The sequence below is a fragment of the Lepidochelys olivacea genome (assembly GCF_965140295.1).
Source record: "Lepidochelys olivacea isolate rLepOli2 genome assembly, chromosome: 14".
Classification (NCBI taxonomy): domain Eukaryota; kingdom Metazoa; phylum Chordata; order Testudines; family Cheloniidae; genus Lepidochelys; species Lepidochelys olivacea.
Window position 1 is genome coordinate 44,988,142 of NC_140424.1, and position 24,383 is coordinate 45,012,524.

Sequence of the window (24,383 nt, forward strand, 5' to 3'; positions counted from 1 at the left end):
TGTTCCCTGTAGTGAGGGGGAGCACAGTCCCCTTCTCCAGCTCTGACCCAGCCGTCCCGACTCTTTGGCCCAAACTGGGCACAGGTCCCAGACTTGCGCCGGCAGCGCTGGCTGGCCCCCCGGCAGGAGCGCCCGCTCTCCGGCCACACGGCAGAGCGGAGACGTCAGCCTGGCCTGGTATTACCACCCCGGCGTCTGAGCCCTCCTTACTGCCAGGCTCAACGCAGACGGCTGCGAGCAACCTGCTGGGTCGCCGCGCGGGTTCATTTCCCTGTCCGTTCGGCACACGGCCAGCGCCGAGAAGGTGGGAACCCACGTCAGCAACGGGCACCTGGCTAAATGGCTTGTCAGCGTCCGCCCGATCTGACTGGCGAACGCTGATGGTTGCTGGCTCGCCGAGCTGCAGGCTGAAAGCAGCAGGGTCGTCTCGTCCCAGCTCCAGGGTTTGCCTAGCCTGGGAGGGGGCGTTAATTGCACATTTTGTGGTAGCCGAAAGTCGCCCTGAGCCCGCTGTGTTCAGACGCTGGGCTGAGCCAGTGGTCACCGCGCTGCCCTGACTTCTGCGCTGCGGCGGGCCTGGGCGCTGTCTTCGGAGCTAGGCGTCACCAGCAAGCGGCTGCCGCTCCGTCGCCCAGCTGGCAGCTCCCTTCCATCACCAGCTGCGATTGCTGCCCGTGTTGCTTTGGTTCTTTTGTGTCCCTAGAAGAAGCAGTAGTTTGCCTTGGCTAGAAAAATGTCTCCGGAACGGCTGTGTCATTTTAACGAAGACCTCCAAAAGCAGTTCAAGTTTTTAACGAAAGGCCCTTCGGCACCGGCCGACAGCCCAGGGGTCCACGAGACGTGTGGAACACGTGGCTCCATTGATCACGGCGGCCGAAATGCAGCTCCAGAGCAAGAAACACAGAGACGCCGAGAAACTTGTTTATCTCCAACCGTTTCCGGGTTTCTTCTGAGGCAAGACACAGAAGCGGAAAAAGGTTTTGGCAGCAAGGGGGTGTTTGCTGCCCACTCAGTCCGGCACGGACAGGGTTTCCAGTCCGCTCGCCGTACCTCACAAATAATTACGAAATTGCCAGCCTAAGTTTTCATCTGCTGGCGCAAAATCTGAGGCAATTGTTTGCGACGTCCTAGCTCCTTTACCCACTGAAGAAGTGCGGCGTGAGTCGGACAAGTGTTCCTCTGTTACACTTAGTGGGGATGCGTCGAACAAACAGGACCAAAACCTGCTCCCTGGTATGGGATTTTCTCCCACTGAGACTCTGTGCAGGCAACACCAATGCTAACTTTCGGGGTGCCAGGCACTGTGGGGAAAGCAATATGTGGCGAAAGCTGCAGGCCAATTTAGAAAGAGATCTTCAGTATTGTGCATAACTGCCTCCAAACGGCAGCTGATGGCCTTCCTTCAGACCGGGGATCGGCAGCCTTTGGCACGCGGCCTATCAGGGAAATCGCTGGCAGGCTGGGCCGGTTTGTTTACCTGCCGCGTCCGCAGGTTCGGCCGATCACAGCTCCCACTGGCCGCGGGTTCGCCGTTCCGGGCCAATGGGGGCTGTGGAAAGTGGCAGCCAGCACGTCCCTCGGCCTGTGCCGCTTCCCCCAGCCTGGCCCTGCGGCCGCCACGCTCTGCTCAAGGGAGACATTGACACGGAGCCGGGTTGACACGCAGATTGTTGGCTCTGGCCCAGCTCCCCTACGACCCACCGGACCGCTCGGGATCCGGGCCCTGTCTCTTCACCGGTTCCCGCTCCCCCGGGGTTTGGGTCGTCGGCACGTTTTGTCCGTCACGCTCTGATGTTTTCTCCCAAGTCGTTGAGAAAAAGTATGAATTTTTTATGATGTGAGATCACCAATCTGGGGGCTCAAACTGCCACGCGGCCCCAAGTTGCACGCCTGGCAGTGAGCTGATCCGGGGCAGTGGGGGCGGTGAGTTCTGCGGGACTGTGCGCGTTGGTGAGAGAGAGGCCTGGTACAGAGCCTCCCAAAGCCTGACCAGCGGAAGGGGGTGGTCGTATGGACAGTCGTGCAAACACGATCGGTCCTGGTGAAATACCGGGGCTGGGGTTCGAACTGCAGAGTCAGGGGTTTGCACTGCAGCGACGGTTGGACAGGGCTTTGCCCACGCTGCCCCAGCCCCCCTTGGAGAGGGGCTGGTACCCGGGAGCAGGCAGAGGGGCAAAGTGGCTGCAAACACTGTGGCAGGGAAGGACGCAACCTGCTGGCTGCACCCCTGGACCCGGTGCCACCCTGAGCTCAATGGGAGGCAGCGGAAGTTGGGGTGCCCAGAGCCCAGCCACCTCCTGCTCACCAGGTGCAGCCAGTCAAACCACAGTGCGAGGGGCGGGGTTGGCGAGAAGGGCCCGGAAAGATGGGTTGGGGGGGCAGGAGAACGAGAGGGGAGAAAGGATGGTCGCTATCGTCAAAGTGAACCCCCTCTGCTGCACCCCTGAGCCAGCCGCAGCTCAGCGCCGGGCGAGCGCTCCCCCTATAACCAGCCCCCGCGCCCCACCCCAGAGCCAGCCTCAGCTCAGGGCCAGGCGAGGGCTCCCCCTATAACCAGCCCCCGCGCCCCACCCCAGAGCCAGCCGCAGCTCAGGGCCGGGCGAGGGCTCCCCCTATAACCAGCCCCCACGCCCCACCCCAGAGCCAGCCGCAGCTCAGCGCCGGGCGAGGGCTCCCCCTATAACCAGCCCCCGCGCCCCACCCCAGAGCCAGCCGCAGCTCAGGGCCGGGCGAGGGCTCCCCCTATAACCAGCCCCCACGCCCCACCCCAGAGCCAGCCGCAGCTCAGGGCCGGGCGAGGGCTCCCCCTATAACCAGCCCCCGCGCCCCACCCCAGAGCCAGCCGCAGCTCAGGGCCGGGCGAGGGCTCCCCCTATAACCAGCCCCCGCGCCCCACCCCAGAGCCAGCCGCAGCTCAGGGCCGGGCGAGGGCTCCCCCTATAACCAGCCCCCGCGCCCCACCCCAGAGCCAGCCGCAGCTCAGCGCCGGGCGAGGGCTCCCCCTATAACCAGCCCCCACGCCCCACCCCAGAGCCAGCCGCAGCTGAGGGCCAGGCGAGGGCTCCCCCTATAACCAGCCCCCGCGCCCCACCCCAGAGCCAGCTGCAGCTCAGCGCCGGGCGAGGGCTCCCCCTATAACCAGCCCCCGCGCCCCACCCCAGAGCCAGCCGCAGCTGAGGGCCAGGCGAGGGCTCCCCATAAAAGCAGCCCCCCGCGCCTCACCCCAGAGCCAGCCGCAGCTCAGTGCCGGGTGAGGGCTCCCCATATAACCAGCCCCCCACGCCTCACCCCAGAGCCAGTTGCTTGAATGCAATAGACCCCATGCCCCTCCCAGAGCTGGGATAGAACCCAGGTGTCCTGCCCCACCCCACACTGAAATAACGAGGCTTTCTCCACTGGTCACCGTTTATTCACATTTCACGGGCACAATCAGTGCAGGAGACATGCGGGGTTGGGATATAGGGGGACAGCTGGTGGGGAGGGGCTGGGGGTACAGCTGGATGGGACAGTTTGCGGGGACAGCTGGGATATTTGGGGTACAGCTGGAGGGGACGGGTTTAAGGGTTCAGGGGGGAATCAGTCCATTAGGGATCAGGGCACACCCACAAGAGCTCTCGGGGGGGGGCACGGGGTAGGGAGCTCTGTGCCCCCGGTTGGGGTGCAGCTGGGGAGCAGGGGACAGAGCCGGGGGGCAGAGGGTGGAGCTGGGGGGTCCATGGGGCAGCCCCTAGGCAGCCAGGCAGTAATTGGGGTGGAGCTTGGGACAGGGGGCAGAGCTGGGGGGAATGGGGCAGCCCCTAGGCGGCCAGGCGGTAATTGGGGTGCAGCTGGGGGTGCACGGCGCACATCAGGCCCAGCAGCTGGCGAAGGACCCGCTCCTTGCCCTGGGCCTGGCCCCCCTGCATGGCCTGGACCCGCCGGCGCGTCTGCAACTCCACCTCCGCGCACACGTGGCCCCGGGAGCCCAGCGCCTGCGGGAGAGGGGGGTGAGACCGGGCGGAGACCCCCCAATCCCCTGCCCCCGACCCCCCGCAGCCCCCCGACCCCCCGCAGCCCCCCGACCTCCCCTGCCGCCCCCGGGAGCCCAGCGCCTGCGGGAGACGGGGGTGAGACCGGGCGGAGACCCCCCAATCCCCTGCCCCCGACCCCCCGCAGCCCCCGGGAGCCCAGCGCCTGCAGGAGAGGTGGGTGAGTCCGGGCGGAGACCCCCCAATCCCCTGCCCCCGACCCCCCGCAGCCCCCGGGAGCCCAGCGCCTGCAGGAGACGGGGGTGAGACCGGGCGGAGACCCCCCAATCCCCTGCCCCCGACCCCCCGCAGCCCCCGGGAGCCCAGCGCCTGCAGGAGACGGGGGTGAGACCGGGCGGAGACCCCCCAATCCCCTGCCCCCGACCCCCCGCAGCCCCCGGGAGCCCAGCGCCTGCGGGAGACGGGGGTGAGACCGGGGCGGAGACCTCTGCAATATCCCCCCACCCTCCAACTGCCCCACTGCCCCCTGACCACCACCACTGCCCCCCCACCTCGCCTCCCATGCCCCCGACCCCTCCAAGCCACCAATCCCCCCAACCCCGCCCTGATCCTGCCCCAAACCTACCCCCCAACAGCCAACCCCTCCCCCTGACCCCACTTCTCCGCACCCCCTCTCACCGCCTGCTGCTTCTGCTGGAAATCCCGCTCCCGCTCCAGCCGGTACCCCTCGATCTCCACCTGCGCCTCCTCTTTCGCCTGCCTCAGCCGCCGGGCCTTCCCTGGGGGCGACAGAGAACCCAGGAGTCCGGGCTGGCACCCCCCACCCAGCTACAAGAGCCCCCTCCCCGAGCAGGGAGGGAACCCAGGAGTCCGGGCTCTCCATCCTCATCTGTCCAGGCTCCCAGGCCCCGTCCTTGGTATCGGGGGACCCTTCCTCGATGCCCCCAAACCCAGGGGGGATTCTGTGGGGTCTCCACCCCAACGTCTGCTCCCCCCAGCTGTGCCCCCTGCCCCAGGACTTCCCCCCTCCCTGCTACCAAACCCCACTCCAGACCCTGTCCCCTCGTCACCCGACCCCCAAGTATCGCTTCTCCCCTGTGCCCGTCAACTGCCCCCCCTTATCCCCCCAACCTCCCCCCTACAGCCAGACTCCACCAACAGCCCCTCCCACTCCACCCCTGGACCCCCAGCCCCATCAGATCAGACCCCCTGCCCTGTGGCCATATCCCCCATCCTCTCCCCCCTCCGCACCCCATAGCCCCCATCCCTCCCCCTCCAGAACCCATCCCCCCATGCTCTTCCACCCACCGTCCTGATCCCACCGCCCCCATCCCCTCCCCCTCTTCCCCCCTCAGCATCCCCCATCCCCCCTGCTCCAGAACCCATCCCCCCATCCTCTCCTCACCCCCTCATCGCTCCCCCTCCAGATCTCCCCACCCCCACCCTTATCCCCTCTTCCCCCCCTCACCACCCCCCATCCCTCCCCCTCCAGATCCCACCACCCCATCCCCTTTCCCCCCCTCAGCATCCCTCATCGCTCCCCCTCCAGATCTCCCCACCCCCATCCCCTCTTCCCCCCCTCACCACCCCCCATCCCCATCCCTCCTGCTCCAGAACCCATCCCCCCTCCAGATCCCACCCCCCCATCCCCTCCCGCCCCCCACCCCTCCCGGCTCTCACGTTTTCGGGCTTCTGCCACCTTCTCGGCCGCCCGCTTCTCCGCCTGCAGCAGCTGCTGGATTCCCTGCGACTGGCTCGCCATGGCCGGGCTGCGCTGGGTACCCGGGGGGGGGGGCTGGGTCCTAGCGCCCCCCCGCACGTGTGCTCCCCCCTCCCGACCCGCAGCCCCCGCCACCCCCAGCTCTGCCGGTGCCCCTCACTCCTGACCCGCAGCCCCCTGCCCCCCCCCAGCTCTGCCGGTGCCCCCCCCGTGACGAAGTGGGACTGTTCTTAATGTTTCCTCTGAATATTGTGGGGGTGCCTCAGTTTCCCCTAGGCAGTTCTTAAGTCTCTAGGGGGTGGGGTAAGGGTGTATGATCATTGCAGAGCCCTAGAGGGCCGGTGTGTGCAGGGGTCTGGAGACAGAGAATGGCCGACACCCTGTTTCCTGGCCACTGATGGCCTGGGTCCTTCCCCCCCTGCAAGGTGAGAGCTAAAGGGTTGGAGAACAGAGGAATCCGGTGACCTCCTGGCCCGGGAAAGGAACAAAGCTCAGAGGAGGAGGGGCTGGAGGGAGTTTCAGTTTGGGGCTGGCTGGGACATGGAGTGAAGGGCAGACGGGGTTGTCTGGCTCACTGCCCCCCAAAATGGACCCAGCTGAGGGGTCCCGTTCTCTGCACCTGCAAGCTCTGTGTTAAACCATGTCCCTGTCGTCTAATAAACCTGTTTTACTGGCTGGCTGAGAGTCCCGTCTGACTGCGGAGTTGGGGGGCAGGACCCTCTGCCCCCCCCAGGACCCCGCCTGGATGGACTCGCTGGGGGAAGCGCACGGAGGGGCAGAGGATGCTGAATGCTCCGAGGTCAGACCCAGGAAGGTGGAAGCCGGGGGAGCTGTGTGTCCTGCAGACAGGCTGCTCCCCGAGAGGAGACTCCCCCAGAATCCTGCCCAGCTTCATGGGGAGCAGTTCCAGAGCATCGCCTGGGTACTCCGTGTCACCCCCCTCCCGACCCACAGCCCTGCCAGCCCGGCCCTGCCGGTGCCCCTCACTCCCGACCCGCAGCCCCCTGCCAGCCCAGCCCTGCCGGTGCCCCTCACTCCCGACCCGCAGCCCCCTGCCAGCCCGGCCCTGCCGGTGCCCCTCACTCCCGACCCGCAGCCCCCTTATAATTATTTCAGCCGGCCAGAGACTCGTGGGGGAAATTTTGTTTCCTTTATTGCTCCGTGGGTCGTTAGCTCCCCTTTGATTCCAGGGTTAAGGGCCGATTCCCTCCCCCTCCTGGGGCCAGGCTGGGAGTGAGGTAGGGACCCCCAGGAGTCTCAGTGCTGTCTGGGGCCAGGGAGTGGGGGGGGAGGGGGCAGTGGGGGTCAGAGGCTCCCGGAGAGGCTGATCTTGACCAGTGAGATGCTCTCAATGGACTGGTTCCGCCCCTTCTCGTAGATGAGGTAGAGGGTGGGGGGCTCCCTGCGGGGGTCCCCCGGCTCCATGACGTCCAGGGAGGAGTAGCCGCTGGGCCCCGCCCAGACCTGCAGGGGGTGCTGCCACAAGGAGGTGTCCTTGGCCCAACTCCAGCGCAGGGTCAGATTCAGGCCTGGGGGGGGGGAAGAAAAGTGGGTGAGACGCTCGGAGCCCTCATGTGCCCCCCACCCCCCTGCGCAGCTCCCCCAATGCAGGCCCCTGCCCTCCCTCCCCATGCGCCCGCCACATGCCCCATCTGCCCCCTACAGCCAACCCCCTGCAGCTCACGCACCCCACAGGGACCCCCCCAGCTCTGCCCCCCGATCCCTCCCCCATCTCTGCCCCCCCCCCACGCACGGTGGGTGGCATTGGCCGGGTTGCTGAAGAAGACCAGCCCGCCGGTGACCACGGCTCCGGCCGCCACGGCAGGGTCCACCAGGGTGGGGTCAAAGGTCACGGCCTCGGGCGGGAGGGTCTCGCCGGCGTCCCAGCTCCGGGCCACGATGCGGCAGGGGCAGTGGTAGAAGTTCTGGTTCCGGGCGTTGATCACCAGCGACCCGTCCGGCAGCTCGTAGGGCTGTGGGGGGGAGGGGGAGGTTAACCTGGATGCCTGGGTTCCTTCCACCCTGCCACCCACTCGCCATGGGCGCCTGGGTCCCATCCCCTCCCCGTCTGGGCACTGGGAGCTGCGGGGGCACCTGTCCCGGACGCCTGGGTCCCATCCTGCTCACCTGGCACTCGTCGGGGTTGAAGTCGTGGGGTAACTTGGGATGCCCGTAGGGGATCCCGCGCAGGGCCCCCCCCAGGCGCCAGGTCTCGCCGTGGTCGTCACTCAGCAGGCAGTAAATCCCGTCCAGGTCGAGCGTCCTGTGGCCACAGATGATCAGACGCCCCGTGTAGGGCTCGTAGCGTTTCTGAGGCCGTGCAAGGAGAGAGGGGGCAGAGTCACCATCCCCCCAGCCAAGATGCGGCCCCTCTGGGGTGGGGCAGGGGCTGGTTATCCAGGGACCCCGCCCCCTATGCTGACATGCGGCTGGCTCTGGGGTGGGGTGGGGTGGGGGAGGCTGGTTACCCGGGAACCCCTTGTGACGCTCTGTACCTTGGGGGGACACCCTCCACCTCCATGTTCATCTCTCTAAAATGATCGTGGTGTACCCAAGGCAAAGTTTGCCAGGCCGGGTGTCTCTGGAAGGCTCACGATGCGCGGAGCATGGTGGCTCCAGTCTCTGTTCTAGGGAGGTTACAGGTTGTAATTTCCTGTATGTAGTTATGAGGCTGAAAGCGTGTCCTCGTGGCTTAATGCGGGAGCAAAGGACACTGGCCTAGGCAGCAACAGAAGAATGCGTGAGACCCTCGAGGGAGACACCCCCTTCCTCTGGGCAGCTTGGGAGTACGATGAGGTCCTGCTCACCCGACTCTGGGGGTTGGGGGCAAAGCCAAGAGGAAAGAAGTAGCGGGGGGTAGCCGTGTTAGTCTGTATCCTCAAAAACAAGGAGGAGGCCGGTGTTCAAGGATGGCTACTTTTAACCAGGTTATTGAATGTCCAGGGAGGTTGACGTGCTCTCCTACTGGCTTTTCTAGGTTACCATTCCTGATGGCCGATGTGTATCATAGACTATCAGGGTTGGAAGGGACCTCGGGAGGTCATCTAGTCCAACGCCCTGCTCAAAGCAGGAGCAAATGCCCAATTTTCGCCCCAGATCCCTAAATGGCCCCCTCAAGGATTGAACTCACAATCCCGGATTTAGCAGGCCAATGCTCAAACCACTGAGCTATCCCTCCCCCAATCCAAGTATTCTTTTACATGGGGACTGTCCGGTTTGGCCAATGTACATGGCAGAGGGGCATTGCTGGCCCAGGATGGCATAGATCACATTGGTGGATGTGCAGGTGAACGAGCCCCTGATAGTGTGGCTGATGTGACTGGGTCCTCTGACGGTGCCCCCTGAATAGATATGGGGACAGAGTAGGCAACGGGGTTTGTTGCAGGGATTGGTTCCTAGGTTAGTGTTTCTGTGCTGTGTAGTGAGTATTTGCTTCAGGTTGGGGGGCTGTCCGTAAGCGAGGACTGGCCTGTCTCCCAAGGTCTGGGAGTGTGAGGGATCGTTTTCCAGGATAGGTTGTAGATCGTTGATGATGTGCTGGAGAGGTGTTAGCTGGGGGCTGTATGTGATGGCCACTGCGATTTTTCTTGTTGGGCCTGTCCTGTAGTAGGTGACTTCTGAGTACCCATCTCGCTCTGTCAATCTGTTTCCTGACTTCCCCAGGTGGGTATTGTAGTTGTAAGAACGCTTGATAGAGATCAGGTAGGTGTTTGTCTCTGCCTGAGGGGTTGGAGCAAAGGCGGGTGTATCTTAGGGCTTGGCTGTAGACAAGGGATCCTGTGGTGTGTCCTGGATGGAAGCTGGAGGCATGTAGGTAAGATAGCGGTCAGTGGGTTTCTGGTATAGGTTTAAACGTAGCCATAATTGAACAAAAAAAACTTCAGAAACAGACTTCAAAGAGAAACTGCAGAGCTACAATTCATTTGTAAACGTAACGCCATCAGTCTGGGCTGGAACAGGGCCTGGGCGTGGCTGGCTCACTGCAAAAGCTATTTCGCCTCTCTGTGTATTGACCCCTCCTCATCAATTATTGGGAGTGGACCACACCCACCCTGACCAAATTGGCCCTGTCAGCACTGGTTCTCCACTGGGAAGGTAACTCCCTTCTCTTCACGTGTCAGTATATTTATGCCTGTATCTGTAATTTTCACACCGTGCATCTGAAGAAGTGGGTTTTTTACCCACGAAAGCTTCTGCCCAAACAAATCTGTTGGTCTTTAAGGTGCCACCGGACTCCTTGTTGTTTAGGAGGAAAGAAAGGACATGATACAAGGGAGAGACATTTTGCCATGCTCGCTCTCTTCCACCTACATCTACAGACACCACCCCCTCCAAACGACTGAAGCACTGATCAAAGGGGAGAGCCTGGCTGAAGAGCAACCAGCCAACCTGCGGTGAGAAGCCTCTCAGTCTTGAAGGGCATTGAAAGTGTTCAGCTCAGCTTAGAATGTGTTTTGCTTTTATTCCATTTGTCCAAATCTGACTGGTTGTGCTTTGACCTATAATCACTTAAAATGTATCTTTATAGTTAATAAATCTGTTTGTTTAGTCTACTGGAAGCCATGTGTTCAGTTTGAAGCCTGTCAGAGCCTCCCCTTGGGAGAACAAGCCTGGTACGTATCAATTTCTTTGTTAAATTCATGAATTTATAGACGCTTGCAGCGTCCAGCGGGCATAACTGGCACTCCAAGACAGAGGTTCCTAGGGTCATATCTGGGACCAGAGATATTGGCTAGTGTCATTCGCTTGTAAGTAGCCGGGAGCAGCTTACATGCCAAAGGCTGTATGTGGACAGCCCAGGAGTGGGGGTTCTTGCAGCAGAGCAGGGTAAGGCTGGCTCCCAGAGTCAAAGATTGGAGTGACCTAGCAGATCACTGGTCCGGATAACACGAGGGGAATGTCACACCCTTTCCCAGCGCAAAGATGCGGCTGGCTCTGGGGTGGGGGCACAGCCGAGTAGAACACCATGACAGAAATTGGGGCAGCTCCCCGAGTGCCCACCTGGATGCCGAGCCCGGGCCCTGGGGCAAACCTGTCCAGGCCAATCTCCTGGGAGAGGTTGCGGGGGCGGCTCCAGGACAGGCCGTCGTCCCAGCTGCGAATGAGCATGGTGCTGGAGATGCAGGGCTGCGGCTGGTGGATGCAGAATGCGTAGAACACGAACACGGAGCCGTTCGCCCGGTCCACGGCCACGGCCCCCAGGTTCAGCCCATCCACCTGCGTCCCGTCGTCCACGATGAACGAGCTGGGGGACCATGTCGCGCCTGGGCGAGAGAGACAGCTCTGCCGATGCCCCTCACTCCCGACCCGCAGCCCCCTGGGCTCCCCCCTGCTCCGCCGATGCCCCTCACTCCCGACCCGCAGCCTCCAGCTCTGCCGATGCCCCTCACTCCCGACCCGCAGCCCCCTGGGCTCCCCCCTGCTCCGCCGGTGCCCCTCACTCCCGACCCGCAGCCCCCAGCTCTGCCGATGCCCCTCACTCCCGACCCGCAGCCCCCTGGGCTCCCCCCTGCTCCGCCGGTGCCCCTCACTCCCGACCCGCAGCCCCCTGGGCTCCCCCCTGCTCCGCCGGTGCCCCTCACTCCCGACCTGCAGCCCCCAGCTCTGCCGGTGCCCCTCACTCCCAACCCGCAGCCCCCTGGGCTCCCCCCTGCTCTGCTGGTGCCCCTCACTCCCGACCCGCAGCCCCGCTCTCTCTCCGCACACACCTCCGTCCGTGGAGCGCCGCAGGGCGATGAATTTGGCCCCCGAGTCCGACGAGGATGATTTCCGGGCTTCAGCGAAGGCCAGGAGAGAGCCGCGGGGCGTCGCCGCGATCAGGGGGACCCTGTACGTATCCACCTCCCCGATCTCCCGGCCACTCACCCACAGCAGCTGCTCCAGGGTGATCAGGGGACTGACCTGCCCAGAGCAACAGGGGCCAAAGAGTTACAGGCTCCCCGGGCAGTCAGGGCTGCCCCATTGCCCCTGGGCTGCAGAGGGCGGGGGGCAGCCGGGGGCCAGGCCCTGGGGCTCTCCCTGGCAGTCAGGGCTGGCCCGGATGCCCCACAGGGGAACTGAGGCCCCCGTTACAGGGAATGGGGAAGGCTCCGTTTCCAGTCCCCAACCACGGGATAAACGCGTGGCGGGACACGGCACCGGGGGCCGGACCTGGGCGGGGCTGGGGGGGCCGGACCTGGGACGAGGAGTCCTTGGGGCACCTTGGAGCTGAAGGAATTTATCTGGGCACAAGCTTTCGTGGGCAAATCAGCGTGTTCGTCGCTAAGGTGCCCCAAGGACTCCTGGTTGTTTTTGCGGATACAGACTAACCTGGCTTCCACTCTGACACCTGGGCGGGGTGGGGGGTACCGAGGGGCTGTACCCGGCTGTGGGGGTCAGGTGGGGCGGCACCTCGTGGCAGTACCTGGGTGTGTGTGAGGGGGGCAGGTACTGGTGTGGGGGGAGGAGAACCTAGATGGTGAGGCACAGGGGCCGTACCTGGTTTGGGGCCGCTGGGGGGCTGTAACTGTGTGGAGGCTACCGAGATCCCGGGGAGGACAGAGGGGGCGGCTGTACCCAAGTTTTGGGGGGCTGAGGGGTGATGAGGTTCCGGGGGGCCCTACCTGGGTGGGGGGGCTGTACCCAGGTGCTGGGGGGCAGAGGGGCCGTTCCCGGGTAGGGTGGCAGAGGGGAGGAGTGGGAGGGGGCAAACAGGGCTGTATGGGGCAAGCATAGAGTCTGGGCGGGATGGGGTCAGACGGGGGCTCTACGGGGGGGGGGCAGGGAAAAGGCGGGATGAGGTGCGGGTGTCGATCCCGGGAGGGGGCTGAGGGGGAGCGCAGGGGCTGACCGGGGAGTCAGAGGGGCCCCGATCTCGGGGGGGACTGATGGGGGGCCGATCCCAGGGGGGGAGAGAAGTGCAGGGGCTGATCGGGGGGGGGACAGAGGGGCGCCGATCCTGGGGGGGGCTGATGGGGGGGCTGATCCTGGGGGGGCAGAGGGAGAGCGCAAGGGCTGATGGGGGCAGAGGGGGGCCGATCCTGGGGGGGCTGATGGGGGGCCGATCCTGGGGGGGGCAGAGGGAGAGCGCAAGGGCTGATGGGGGCAGAGGGGGGCCGATCCTGGGGGGGCTGATGGGGGGCCGATCCTGGGGGGGGCAGAGGGAGAGCGCAGGGGCTGATGGGGGGCCGAGGGAGAGCGCAGGGGCTGATGGGGGGCCGATCCTGGGGGGGCAGAGGGAGGACACGTACCTGCTCCGCGGATCCCGTCCAGGCCCCGGGGGCGGGCAGCGCCCGGGCCCCGCAGAGCCCCAGCAGCAGCAGCCCCGCGAGGGGCAGGGCCCGGGGGCGCCCCATGGCCCGTGGGTCGCGGCCCCTTTAACCCGCCGCCTGCGCCGCTGGTTACACTGTAGCGGGGGGGGTAGTCACATGACTCAAAGCCGAGGCACGTGATTGGCTGAGGGGACCGCCTGGATACAGACGCACAAAAGGTCACGTGACCGAGCTCTGGCCCCGCCCATCTCCCCTCCCTTAAAGGGAAAGCGCCCACCAAAACTTCCCGGCTCTGGGAGGGGAGCAGGGGCTGGTGGTTAGAGCAGGGGGGGCTGGAAGCCAGGACTCCTGGGTTCTCTCCCGGCTCTGGGAGGGGAGAGGCTTGATTCAGTACAGGGGTCTCTGCTGCTGCAATTCCCTACCCCAAGACTAGGGGGCACCGTACCCCACACCTGGCCCTGGCTCCCCCACCCTCCTTCACAAACCATCCATTTCTGACCGCTGGGGGCCTGCCCCTCGGCCCCCTGCACAGCCCAGGATGGGCAGGGACGCGCCGCGGGGAAACAGGGACCCCAGGAGGCTGGGGGGAGCAGAGAAACCCCCATTTATTACCCTCCACGGCCCTTCCGCTGAGCCGCAGCCAGGGTGTGGCTCAAATCTCCCTGCCCCTCCCCCCAAGTCCCACGGGCCAGGCCTGGATCCTTCCCCCCGTCCCCCAAGTGCAAACATTGATCCACAAAATAAATTAAACCGCCTAGACCCACAGTCCCTGTGCAGGGGCCCAGAGCGGCTGAGCCCCGCTGCATGATGGGAAACCCCAGCCCCCACGGCAGGGAGCCAAGGTGAGCCCCCTCCGCCCCCCACCGTCAGTCAGTCCTTGGCACAGATCTCCCGGAGCTCCTCAGGTTGCGGGGTCAGGAGTCGGCCAATCGCAGCAGGGTCCCGGAAGTGCTGGGGATGCTGGAAGAATCAGAGAGAGGCTGTTAGCTTAGCTTAGTTGCTGGGACAACAGGGATGGAGCAGGACTCCTGGGTTCCCTCCCAGCTCTGGGAGGGGAGAAGGGTGACCAGATAGCAACTGTGGGGGGTAATAGGCACCTATATAAAAGAAGTCCCCAAAAACAGGACTGTCCCTATAAAAACGGAGAATCTGGTCACCCTAGAGGGAAGTGGGGCCTGGTGGTTAGAGTGGGGGGGCTGGGAGCCAGGACCCCTGGGTTCTCTCCCCAGCTCTGGGAGGGGAGTGGGAGCTGGTGGGTTAGAGCGGACGGCTGGGAGCCAGGACTCCTGGGTTCTCTCCCTGGTTCGGGGCGGGGGACGGGACGGGTCGTACCAGTCGACTAGCTGGGCCCCAATGAGGTCATGGATGTGATAGGGGAGCCCCAGTTTCACGGCACTGGGAGCCCGGCGGCTCTGCAGATCCGACAGCAAAATCTCCTTGTACTTGGCCTTCTGGATCATCCCCAGCACGGCCTTGCGTCCTGGGCCCGGGGAGAGAGAGAGGACTCAGCCATAGAATCACAGAATATCAGGACCTCGGGAGGTCAACTAGTCCAACCCCCTGCTCAAAGCAGGGCCCATCCCCAATTTTTGCCCGAGATCCCTAAATGGCCCCCTCAAGGATTGAACGCACAACCCCGGATTTAGCAGGCCAATGCTCAAACCACTGAGCTATCCCACCCAGTCAGCTTTTCCCCTCTAGGGGGTGCCGGCTCTGACCTGGCTCCAGGGCGGGGGCTGGCTTGTCTCACACAAACCTTTGATGAAGCATTTAACGAAGCGCCCAGCTCCAGGCACGGCTAGCCACCAGCTGCCTGCGTCACGGACGGTCAGGACCCCGGCATTTACCAGCTGCCTGGAAGAGGGGACAGGAGAAGAGACCTGTCACCTCAGTGTCCTTCGCTCCAGAGACCCCTCACCTGGCGCCGGGTTGCGGCCCCTCTGGGGTGGGGCACTGGGGCTGGTTATATGGAGACTCCTGGCCTGGCGCTGAGACGCAGCCCCTCTGGGGTGGGGCACTGGGGCTGGTTACCCAGGGACCCCTCGCCCGGCGCTGGGCACTGCCCCTCTGGGATGGGATGCGGGGATGGTTATGCAGGTCATGCACAGAGATGCGGCCCCTCTGGGGTGGGGAAAGCAGCCTAGAACACCAAGCAGGCGCAAGGGTGAGGAGGGGAAGGGGAACGTGGCTGCAACGGGGCCCAGGAAGGCCGCCTGGGCCCTGCCCATTCCCATGCTCCCAGCCACCCACGTGATGTCCGGGTCCTGGAAGCCGAAGTCCCTCTGCATGCGGCCATTGTCGTAGCTGAGTTCAGGGCAGGTGGCGAGTGCTGTCTCCAAGAACTGGCGCACCGTCCCGGCGTGCTCCTTCCCCGCCACGGACTGCAGCACCTAGGCGGAGATGGGGGGGGGGGGCTGTCACCAGCAGCCAGCACCCCCAAGGGCTGTGGGGACCCTGCTCCCACTGCCGGGGGCCTCAGCAGCCCTACTGGGGGGACAGAGACCCACCTTGGCCGTGTAGTCCTGGGTGAATGCCACCCCAAAGACATCCGAGTCAAATCCGAGCTGGAAGAGCCGGATCAGCCCCTCATCCTTCAGCCGGCTCTGCAGGGGGAGACAGTTAATGGGGGGTGTGACATTGCACCCCATAATGCTTTCTAGAAATATGCTTATCAATATAAATATGACATAACTGGAATATGTTTTATGATACATATGCCATGCAAAGATTATGGTCTTCTGCATGTATTCATCCTATTTGTATGAATGTATTGTTCTTGTATCTGAAACTAAAAATATGAAACATAACGCTGTGGTCCTAATGTAATTATGCAGCGTGGGCTATTAATGGTGGTTTGGAATCTTGATGGCTCCCATTAACTAGGACAATTATCTGTAGATGGCTCTGTTTACTTGCAAGCCTCCCTGTGAGTCAGGCCAGGAAGAATGAAGGCTTGGGGTCTCCCAGGACATGGGACCATGTCACCTGGTACTGGAATCCATCTTTAACCCTGGGGCTTTTCCATTTAGAAGGAGGGTGAGGACCCAAAGAGACAAAAGATTCCCGCCTTGTGCCAAAGTTATATAAGGGGGTGGAACAGAACAAAGGGGGCTGCAGTCATGAAAAATCCCCTAGCTACCACCTGAGCTGGAACAAGGACTGTCCCAGGGGAAAGGATGGGCCCAGACTGGAAAGGAGTCTAGTCTGTGAAAGAAGCTTCTTGGAAAATATGTGGGGATGAGATTTACTTGCATGTAGTTTCCTACTGTATTAGGCTTAGACTTGGGTGTTTTATTTTATTTTGCTTGGTAATTTACTTTGTTCTGTCTATTACTTGAAACCACTTAAATCCTACTTTTTGTTTTTAATAAATCACTTTTTACTTATTAATTAACCCAGAGCTAGTATTAATCCCTGGGGGAGCAAACCACTGGGCATCTCTATCAGTGTTACAGAGGGGGGACAATTTATGAGTTTACCCTGTATAAGCTTTAGACAGAGTAAAACGGATTTATTTGAGGTTTGGACCCCATTGGGAGCTGGAGACAGGAGCACTTCTTAAGCTGTTTTCAGTTAAGTCTGCAGCTTTTGAGGACGTGGTTCAGACGTTTCTAGCAGCTGGTGTGTCTGGCTCAACAAGGCAGGGTTCTAGCTGTCAGGGAAAATGGGCTCAGAGGTAGTCCCAGCACATCAGGTGGCCGTTTCAAGGGGGTTTCTGTGACCCAACCCGTCACAGGGGGCAGACTGGGCTGAAGGGGCCCCAGGGTCTGATGGGGGGAGGGAATGGGGTGGGGGGCTCTTACCAGCTGCCTGTCCACGGCCGTGCGATCCCTCACCAGGCTGTAGAGCTGGTGCTTCAGGACAAGGGGGGGCAGTGCGTCCTCGAACAGCTGGCGAGGGAAGAGGGAGGCGAGATACCGGAGGGCCGACTCCACCGCCCCGGAGCCCTCTGCCAACCAACAGCACAGGGTCAGCCAGGAGAGAACCCAGGCGCCCTGGCGCCCCTCCCCCCTGCTCTGAACCTCCAGCCCCCACTCCCCACCCAGAGCCGGGGGAGAACCCAGGCGTCCTGGCGCCCCTTCCCCCTGCTCTGACCCTCCAGCCCCCACTCCCCGCCCAGAGCCGGGGGAGAACCCAGGCGTCCTGGCGCCCCTTCCCCCTGCTCTGACCCTCCAGCTCCCACTCCCTGCCCAGAGCCGGGGGAGAACCCAGGCGTCCTGGCGCCCCTCCCCCCTGCTCTGACCCTCCAGCCCCCACTCCCCGCCCAGAGCTGGGGGAGAACCCAGGCGTCCTGGCGCCCCTCCCCCCTGCTCTGAACCTCCAGCCCCCACTCCCCGCCCAGAGCCGGGGGAGAACCCAGGCGTCCTGGCGCCCCTCCCCCCTGCTCTGACCCTCCAGCTCCCACTCCCTGCCCAGAGCCGGGGGAGAACCCAGGCGTCCTGGCGCCCCTCCCCCCTGCTCTGACCCTCCAGCCCCCACTCCCCGCCCAGAGCCGGGGGAGAACCCAGGCGTCCTGGCGCCCCGCCCCCGTTACCCGGTCTGTCCGGCTCTCCCGCGTCCCCGGGGTCGGGTCCCGGCTGCAGGCGCCGCTTCTTGGCCTTCAGGGTGTCGGAGATCAGCTGTCGGCGGCGCTCCATGGGGCTGGGGGCGGGCGAGGGGTCAGCACAGCGGGAGCCCCCCCCGGTGGGCATCCATCCCAGTCACCCCCCCAGCCAGATCCCCTCAGCCAGTTTTCCCACTCCCCTCTCCTCCCCTCAGCCGGTACCCCCCTGCCAGACCCCCCCTCCCCTCCCCTCCCCTCCCCTCCTCCCCCCCAGCCAGTTCCCGCCCTCCCCTCCTCCAGACCCCCCCCTCAGCCAGTCCCCCCCGACTCCCCGCCAGACCCCCCCTCCCCTCCCCTCCTCCCCCCCAGCCAGTTCCCGCCCTCCCCTCCTCCAGACCCCCCTCCCCCCTCAGCCAGTCCCCCCCTGACTCCCCACCAGACCCCCCCTCCCCTCCCCTCCTCCCCCCCAGCCAGTTCCCGCCCTCCCCTCCTCCAGACCCCCCTCCCCCCTCAGCCAGTCCCCCCCCGACTCCCCACCAGACCCCCCCTCCCCTCCCCTCCTCCCCCCAGCCAGTTCCCGCCCTCCCCTCCTCCAGACCCCCCTCCCCCCTCAGCCAGTCCCCCCCTGACTCCCCGCCAGACCCCCCCTCCCCTCCCCTCTCCTCCTCCCCCCAGCCAGTTCCCGCCCTCCCCTCCTCCAGACCCCCCTCCCCCCTCAGCCAGTCCCCCCCCGACTCCCCGCCAGACCCCCCCTCCCCTCCCCTCCTCCCCCCCAGCCAGTTCCCGCCCTCCCCTCCTCCAGACCCCCCCCTCAGCCAGTCCCCCCCCGACTCCCCGCCAGACCCCCCCTCCCCTCCCCTCCCCTCTCCTCTCCTCCTCCCCCCCAGCCAGTTCCCGCCCTCCCCTCCTCCAGACCCCCCCCTCAGCCAGTCCCCCCCGACTCCCCGCCAGACCCCCCCTCCCCTCCCCTCCTCCCCCCCAGCCAGTTCCCGCCCTCCCCTCCTCCAGACCCCCCTCCCCCCTCAGCCAGTCCCCCCCCGACTCCCCGCCAGACCCCCCCTCCCCTCCCCTCCCCTCTCCTCCTCCCCCCCAGCCAGTTCCCGCCCTCCCCTCCTCCAGACCCCCCCCTCAGCCAGTCCCCCCCCGACTCCCCACCAGACCCCCCCTCCCCTCCCCTCTCCTCCTCCCCCCCAGCCAGTTCCCGCCCTCCCCTCCTCCAGACCCCCCTCCCCCCTCAGCCAGTCCCCCCCCGACTCCCCACCAGACCCCCCCTCCCCTCCCCTCCTCCCCCCCAGCCAGTTCCCGCCCTCCCCTCCTCCAGACCCCCCTCCCCCCTCAGCCAGTCCCCCCCCACTCCCCGCCAGACCGCCCCTCCCCCTCTCGCCGGGTTCCCCCCCCGACCAGCCGCCCCCGTCCCCGAGTGATGACGTCAGCACCCCTCTCCTCACTGACTCTGCGCGAGGCTCCGGGATCCAAGCGCCTCTTCCGGGCGCGGTCCAATGACGTCACGGCGCGAGCCCACCGGGCCCAGCTCCCCGCCCCCGTCGCTCCCCGATGACGTCCGGCGGAAGCCCGAGGGTGAGGGGGGGTCAAAGGTCACCGGAGAGGGACGGGCGGGAAAGGGATCGGGCGTCGGGGTGAAAGGTCAGAGGGTGGGAGGGGTCCCGGGGGGGCGGCCGGGGGGAGATTGGGGGGGTCGGGGGCTGCCAGGGCTGGGGCGGGGCCTGCAGCGGAAATGCCCCCCAGGGGGCTGGGGAGGGGCCCCGCCGGGGAGTGGGGGGGGCCCCCTTGGGGCGGCTGGCGGGGGGGAGGGGCCCCCCCGGGGAGTGGGGGCTGGCGGGGGAGGGGGCTCCCGGGGAGTGGGGAGGGGCCCCCCGGGGAGGTTGGCGGGGGGGGAAGGGGGCCCTGTGGGGAGGGGGTCTGGCCGGGGCTAGGGGGCCCCACCCGGGGAGTGGGGGCTGGTGGGGGAGGGGGCCCCCAGGGGTGGAGGGGACGGCTAGCCGGGGAGGGGGCCCACGGGGAGGCTGGCGCGGGGGGAGGGGGCTAGGGGGCCCCCCTGGGGAGTGGGGGCTGGCGGGGGGGGCTCCCGGGGAGGCTGGCGGGGGGGAGGGGGCTAGGGGGCCCCCCTGGGGAGTGGGGGCTGGCGGGGGGGGAGGGGGCTAGGGGACCCCCCTGGGGAGTGGGGGCTGGCGGGGGGGGCTCCTGGGGAGTGGGGAGGGGCCCCCCGGGGAGGTTGGCGGGGGGGGGAAGGGGGCCCTGTGGGGAGGGGGTCTGGCCGGGGCTAGGGGACCCCCCTGGGGAGTGGGGGCTGGCAGGGGAGGGGGCGGCTAGCGGGGGAGGGGGTGCCTCTCAGCCGAGCTCCCGGTTCTCACCTCCCTCTCGCTGTTCCAGGCTGCCATGGAGCCCGGCGCCCGCCCGGCCAAGCGCAGCAGCGGAGCCCCCGAGGCCCCTGCGGAGCTGGGGGGCTCCCCCAAGCGCGGCCGCTGGGCCCCCCCCACCCTGCCCACGGAGCCGGCCCTCTACGATGGGCCCTTCCCCTTCTACCGCCGGCCGGCCGAGGAGGGACGCTTCTCCCTGGACGCCCAGCGCTGCTACCACCCCGACGCCCGCCAGCTGCGCTACTTCGCCCCGCCTCGCGCCGAGCGCCCCGAGCCTGCCTTCGACCTGCGGCACGGCTACCGTGACCTCTACGTGCGGCGGGACGAGGGCCGGCGCGAGGGGCTGGAGCATCTCCTGCAGTGGGTGGCCGGGAACCGGGACCGGCTGCGGGCCCAGGGCGACGCCGCGGGGTGAGCGAGGGGCAGGCCGAGAGCCCCGGGCCAGCAGGGGTGCTGGGGGGCTCCCCGCTGATCTCGGGGGTGAGTCCTCCAAGGGGAACTGCCGGTGGCCACTGCTGATCTGGGGGAGCTCTGGAGTGAGTGGGGTCCTCCAGTTTGGCCGGGGGCGCTATGTCTTATGGGTAGGACCGGCAGGGGGTGCTGTGGCTTAATGGGGTCCTCCCAGGCAGGAGGGGTCACTGTGAAGCCAGCGTATGAGCAGAGGGAGATGGGGGCCTGGGGGCAGGCAGGTAGACCCCCCCCCCCGCCCTTCCTGCGTAGACTGGCGTGGGCTGCCCCACCGTTCTGGCTTGGCTGGAGGAGGAGGAGGGGTCAGCACAGCTGGGGTCCATCATGGTCCTGGCTTGGCTGGGCAGGGAGGGGTCAGCACAGAGGGAGTCCCCGGCTGGGGTCCATCGCGGTCCTCCCCCCTCCACTCCCCACCAGATCCCCCTGCCCCCACACAGGCTGCGGGGGTTCAGGAGCACGGGGCGGGGGTGCCGGTCTGAATACCTGAGTCTGCCGAGAGCCTGATACCCTAGGGCTCAGATGGCCGCTTTCAGCTCAGCAGAGAACGGGTAACTCTGAAACCTACCGATTTTGTATGTGGCGATGCCACCCCCTTGTGTCCCCCCCAAGGCGCCCCGTGAACGCAGATTTCGTGACCTGGCGGGGGCACCTTACCAAGGTACTGACGACGCCCTACGAGAGCCAGGAGGGCTGGCTGCTGGCCGTCAGCCTCTTCCGGGGCACGCTGTACGTGAGTGAGGTGGAGACGCCGGCGGCCCGGCAGCAGCGGGAGCAGCGCTCCGACATGCTGCAGGAGCTGGCCTACATGGGCTACAAGTTCGAGCGCTACATGTGTGCGGGTAAATAGAACCCAGGAGTCCTGGCTCCCACTCCCCCCTTCCCGTCCCCTACTGAGAGAGAGAACCCAGGCATCCTAGTTCCCAGCTCCCCCCTGCTCTAACCACTAGTGCCCCCCTCCACTCCCAGAGCTGGGGAGAGGACCCAGGCGTCCTGGGTCCTAGTCCCCCATGCTCTGACCCACTAGCCCCACCTCCCATCTCTGCGCTGGGGGAGAATCCAGGCATCCTGGCTCCTAGCTTCCCCCTGCTCTAACCACTGACCCACACACCCCTCCCAGGGCTGGGGAGAGAACCCAGGCATCCTGGTTCCCAGCTCCCCCCTGCTCTAAGTACTAGCTCCCCCTTCCTTCCCAGAGCTGGGGAGAGAACCCAGGCGTCCTGTGCCTGTCCCCCCAGACACCCCGGACGGGAGCCCGGACCCCACGGGGGTGGTGAACACCAACGAGGCATTCTGCACGGTGGTGCGCACACGGCTGGGCTCCCACTCACTGCTCTTCGCCGGGGAGGTGGACTGCGCCGACCCCCGCGGGGCCTGGCCCGAGCCCCCCGCCTGCTACGTGGAGCTCAAGACGTGCAAGGAGCTGCACAGCCCCGCTCAGCGCAGGAGCTTTTATAGGTGAGAACCCCCCCGGTACCTCCCCAGCTCCACCCCAAGGAACACCCCCAGCCTAGTGCAGCCCTGGGTGTACGTTCCCTGAGTGGCCAGGCTGGCTGGGGGTTCTCAGCCCTGTATTTCCTGCATGGGTGGGGGGTGGATCGGAGGCTGGGGGGGAGGGTGCTAGTGACCCAGGCTGACCCCCCTCCCTGCCCCCCAGGTACAAGCTGATCAAGTGGTGGGCGCAGTCCTTCCTGCCCGGCGTCTCCCGCATTGTGGCCGGCTTCCGTGCCCCCGACGGCTCTGTGGCCACCCTGGAGACCTTCGAGACCATGAAGATCTTCCAGTTGATCCGGGTGAGCTGCCCCCCCAGGCTGGCCCTGCCCCCGCATCCTCTCCAGCCCCCCACTACTCCTCCAACTGCTGTAGGGCCCCCCCCCATCTGTCACTGTGCCCCTTAGCCCCTGCGATCCCTCTGACCTCCGTGCTCCCCATTTCTCTCCCCCCATGGGCCCCTCCAGTCCCCGGCCAGCCCTGCCTCCCTCCTGTGTTAGACCCTCGCGCCCCCACTCCCCAGCAGTGACTTGAAGCTGGTCCCTTCCCCCCTGCCTCCGGCCAGCCCTGCCTCCCTCCTGTGTTAGACCCTCGCGCCCCCACTCCCCAGCAGTGACTTGAAGCTGGTCCCTTCCCCCCTGCCCCCGGCCAGCCCTGCCTCCCTCCTGTGTTAGACCCTTGCGCCCCCACTCCCCAGCAGTGACTTGAAGCTGGTCCCTTCCCCCCTGCCCCCCCAATAGGGCGACCGAGGCTGCTGGAAGCCGGCCGTCTGCATGAACTTCTGCGAGGCCTTCCTGGCCTTCCTCAAGAAGGTGGTGACGGAGGATGATCCCCAGTGAGTAGAAGAGAATGTGGGAGCCCCGACTCCCAGTGCCCCTGTGCGCTCCCCCCTCGACCTGGGCTTCTCAACTGGGGGGCCATAAGCAGGTGTCAAGGGTTGGTGAAGCATGACTGGCGTTAGACTCATAGCGGGGAGGGACGGGGCACTCACAGAAAAGGGTTGAGAACCCCTGGCCTATAACCCACTCCCTTCCCAGAGCTTGGATTCAAACCCAGGAGTCCTGGCTCCCAGCCCCCCCGCTCTAACCACCAGACTCCACTCCTCTCTCTGAGCTGGAGAGAGAACCCAGCAGTCCTGGCTCCTTGCTGCCGCCACCCCCCCACCTTCCCCCCCAACCACTAGACCCCACTCCCTTCCCAGAGGCAGAGAGAGAACGCAGGAGTCCTGGGTCCAGGCCCCCCGCTATCACCCCCCCCTTCTCTCCCCAGACTCGTGCACCTCTTTGCCTGGGAGCCCGGCCGCCCCGTGTCCTACAGCCGGCACCAGGGCGCGGAGCACGTCTTCCTCCCGGCCTGGTACGTGGAGACCATGAGCGGAGGAAAGAGTCCGGACTGAGCCGCCGGGGGGAGGAATGGGGGGGGGGGGGGAGGATGTGGGGCGGGGCACTAATAAACCATGTGTGAGAGTCAGGGCGGTGTGCCTGCCATGTCCATTTGTCCAGGGGCATCTGGCCCCCAGGGGGTGTGTGGAAGGTCAGGACCCCCTCTTGGGAAAGGGTGAAAGGTCAGGGTGGGACCGTCAAGTGACACAGGTAAAGGGCAAGATTGGCTGCCCACAAGCAGCAGGAAAAGGTCATGACCCCCATCTGGAAGGTGAAGGGGAGGAGTGTGACCTTTGCCCCCTGTGGGACACGGAGGGAGGTCATGACTTGGCAGCTGGGGGTAACAGGGGGAACCTGCCCCCCTCGAGGTCACAAGCTGCCTTGGGGCCCCCAGCCTTGGGCACCTGCTAGGACAGCCTGACCTCTCCTGCTGGCAACTCCTAGGGTCAGGTTACTGGGGGTGGAGCTACAGGCTCCACCCTCCTCTGGGAGAGCCCCGCCCCCTTGGGAAGGGAGAGAGCTGCTCCTACCACAGCTGGGGTGGGAGTGACCCCTGGGCTGGGGGCAGGAGGGGCCCAGCAGCGAGAACCTTCCCGCCTGGCTGTGCAGGGCCCAGGGGGCAGCTGGAACAAGCCAAGGGGGGGGGGGCTGTAGAGGGGCACCCCCCCAGCTGTAATGGAACAATCCACCTTAAAGCTACTCCCTCCTTCCATGGTCACATGAGCATTCTGCTCCCCTTTGCAATGGGACATTCCATCGCCAAGGGAACTCTGCTCCCCCCTGGTGGAGTATTCATGGACCGAACCAGTTATGGACACAAGCAGAGGTGGAGCCACATTTGGACCAGCCCACCTGCTGGGGGGGAGGGGCATGGACCAGCCCACCTGCTCTGGGCGGGGGGGGGCACGGATCAGCCCACCTGCTCTGGGCAGAGGAGGGGGAGAAAAGGGGTTTGTCTCTCTGAATACCAAAGTGCAGTAGGAAGACCCTCAGCATGGTGAGCACAGGACTCCTGGGTTCCTCCTGGCATGGGGGGGGGGGGGTCAGACGCTCCCAGTACAGGGCCCCCCCGAATGCCCCAGAGGAGCAGCTGGGACGTGAGGCTGGGGCATGGGGGGCACTGACACCTACAGGGAAGCTACCCCCGCAGGGCTATGGGGGGATTCACCCACTCCCCAATCAAGCC

The 24,383-nt window shown here is 65.6% G+C and overlaps 3 protein-coding genes across 8 annotated transcripts; 1 reads left to right on the plus strand and 2 right to left on the minus strand.

Annotated features, from left to right (window-relative positions):
- Window positions 1-3,387: 3,387 nt before the first annotated feature.
- Window positions 3,388-5,774, minus strand: ATP6V1G2 (ATPase H+ transporting V1 subunit G2). The gene is made up of 3 exons (XM_084648253.1): window positions 5,649-5,774; window positions 4,647-4,747; window positions 3,388-3,971 (listed from the first exon to the last, which is right to left on the minus strand). Exons 1-3 carry the CDS (start codon window positions 5,728-5,730, stop codon window positions 3,798-3,800), a joined length of 357 nt encoding a protein of 118 aa, XP_084504379.1. The 5' UTR covers window positions 5,731-5,774; the 3' UTR covers window positions 3,388-3,797.
- Window positions 5,775-6,816: 1,042 nt separating this feature from the next.
- On the minus strand, window positions 6,817-18,974 carry NEU1 (neuraminidase 1). 4 transcript variants are annotated; one of them, XR_014713966.1, is made up of 9 exons: window positions 18,934-18,974; window positions 17,473-17,579; window positions 16,742-16,887; window positions 15,446-15,541; window positions 15,189-15,328; window positions 14,695-14,792; window positions 14,271-14,418; window positions 13,803-13,898; window positions 11,428-11,589 (listed from the first exon to the last, which is right to left on the minus strand). XR_014713966.1 is itself a non-coding variant. In XM_084646877.1 (6 exons), exons 1-6 carry the CDS (start codon window positions 13,020-13,022, stop codon window positions 6,994-6,996), a joined length of 1,188 nt encoding a protein of 395 aa, XP_084503003.1. In that variant the 5' UTR covers window positions 13,023-13,586; the 3' UTR covers window positions 6,817-6,993. The 4 variants fall into 4 exon arrangements, 1 of the variants encoding a protein (XP_084503003.1); XR_014713967.1 differs by having other exon boundaries at window positions 18,918-18,941; XR_014713968.1 differs by lacking the exon at window positions 18,934-18,974 and having other exon boundaries at window positions 17,473-17,676.
- DXO (decapping exoribonuclease) lies at window positions 18,927-23,227 on the plus strand. Of its 3 annotated transcripts, none has more exons than XM_084646874.1 (7): window positions 18,927-19,059; window positions 19,873-20,270; window positions 20,937-21,166; window positions 21,521-21,782; window positions 21,982-22,117; window positions 22,556-22,650; window positions 23,085-23,227. In XM_084646874.1, the coding sequence occupies exons 1-7, from the start codon at window positions 19,036-19,038 to the stop codon at window positions 23,209-23,211; spliced, it is 1,272 nt and encodes a 423-aa protein (XP_084503000.1). In that variant the 5' UTR covers window positions 18,927-19,035; the 3' UTR covers window positions 23,212-23,227. The 3 variants fall into 3 exon arrangements, with proteins under 3 accessions (XP_084503000.1, XP_084503002.1, XP_084503001.1); XM_084646876.1 differs by having other exon boundaries at window positions 21,563-21,782; XM_084646875.1 differs by having other exon boundaries at window positions 19,053-19,125.
- Window positions 23,228-24,383: the final 1,156 nt, after the last annotated feature.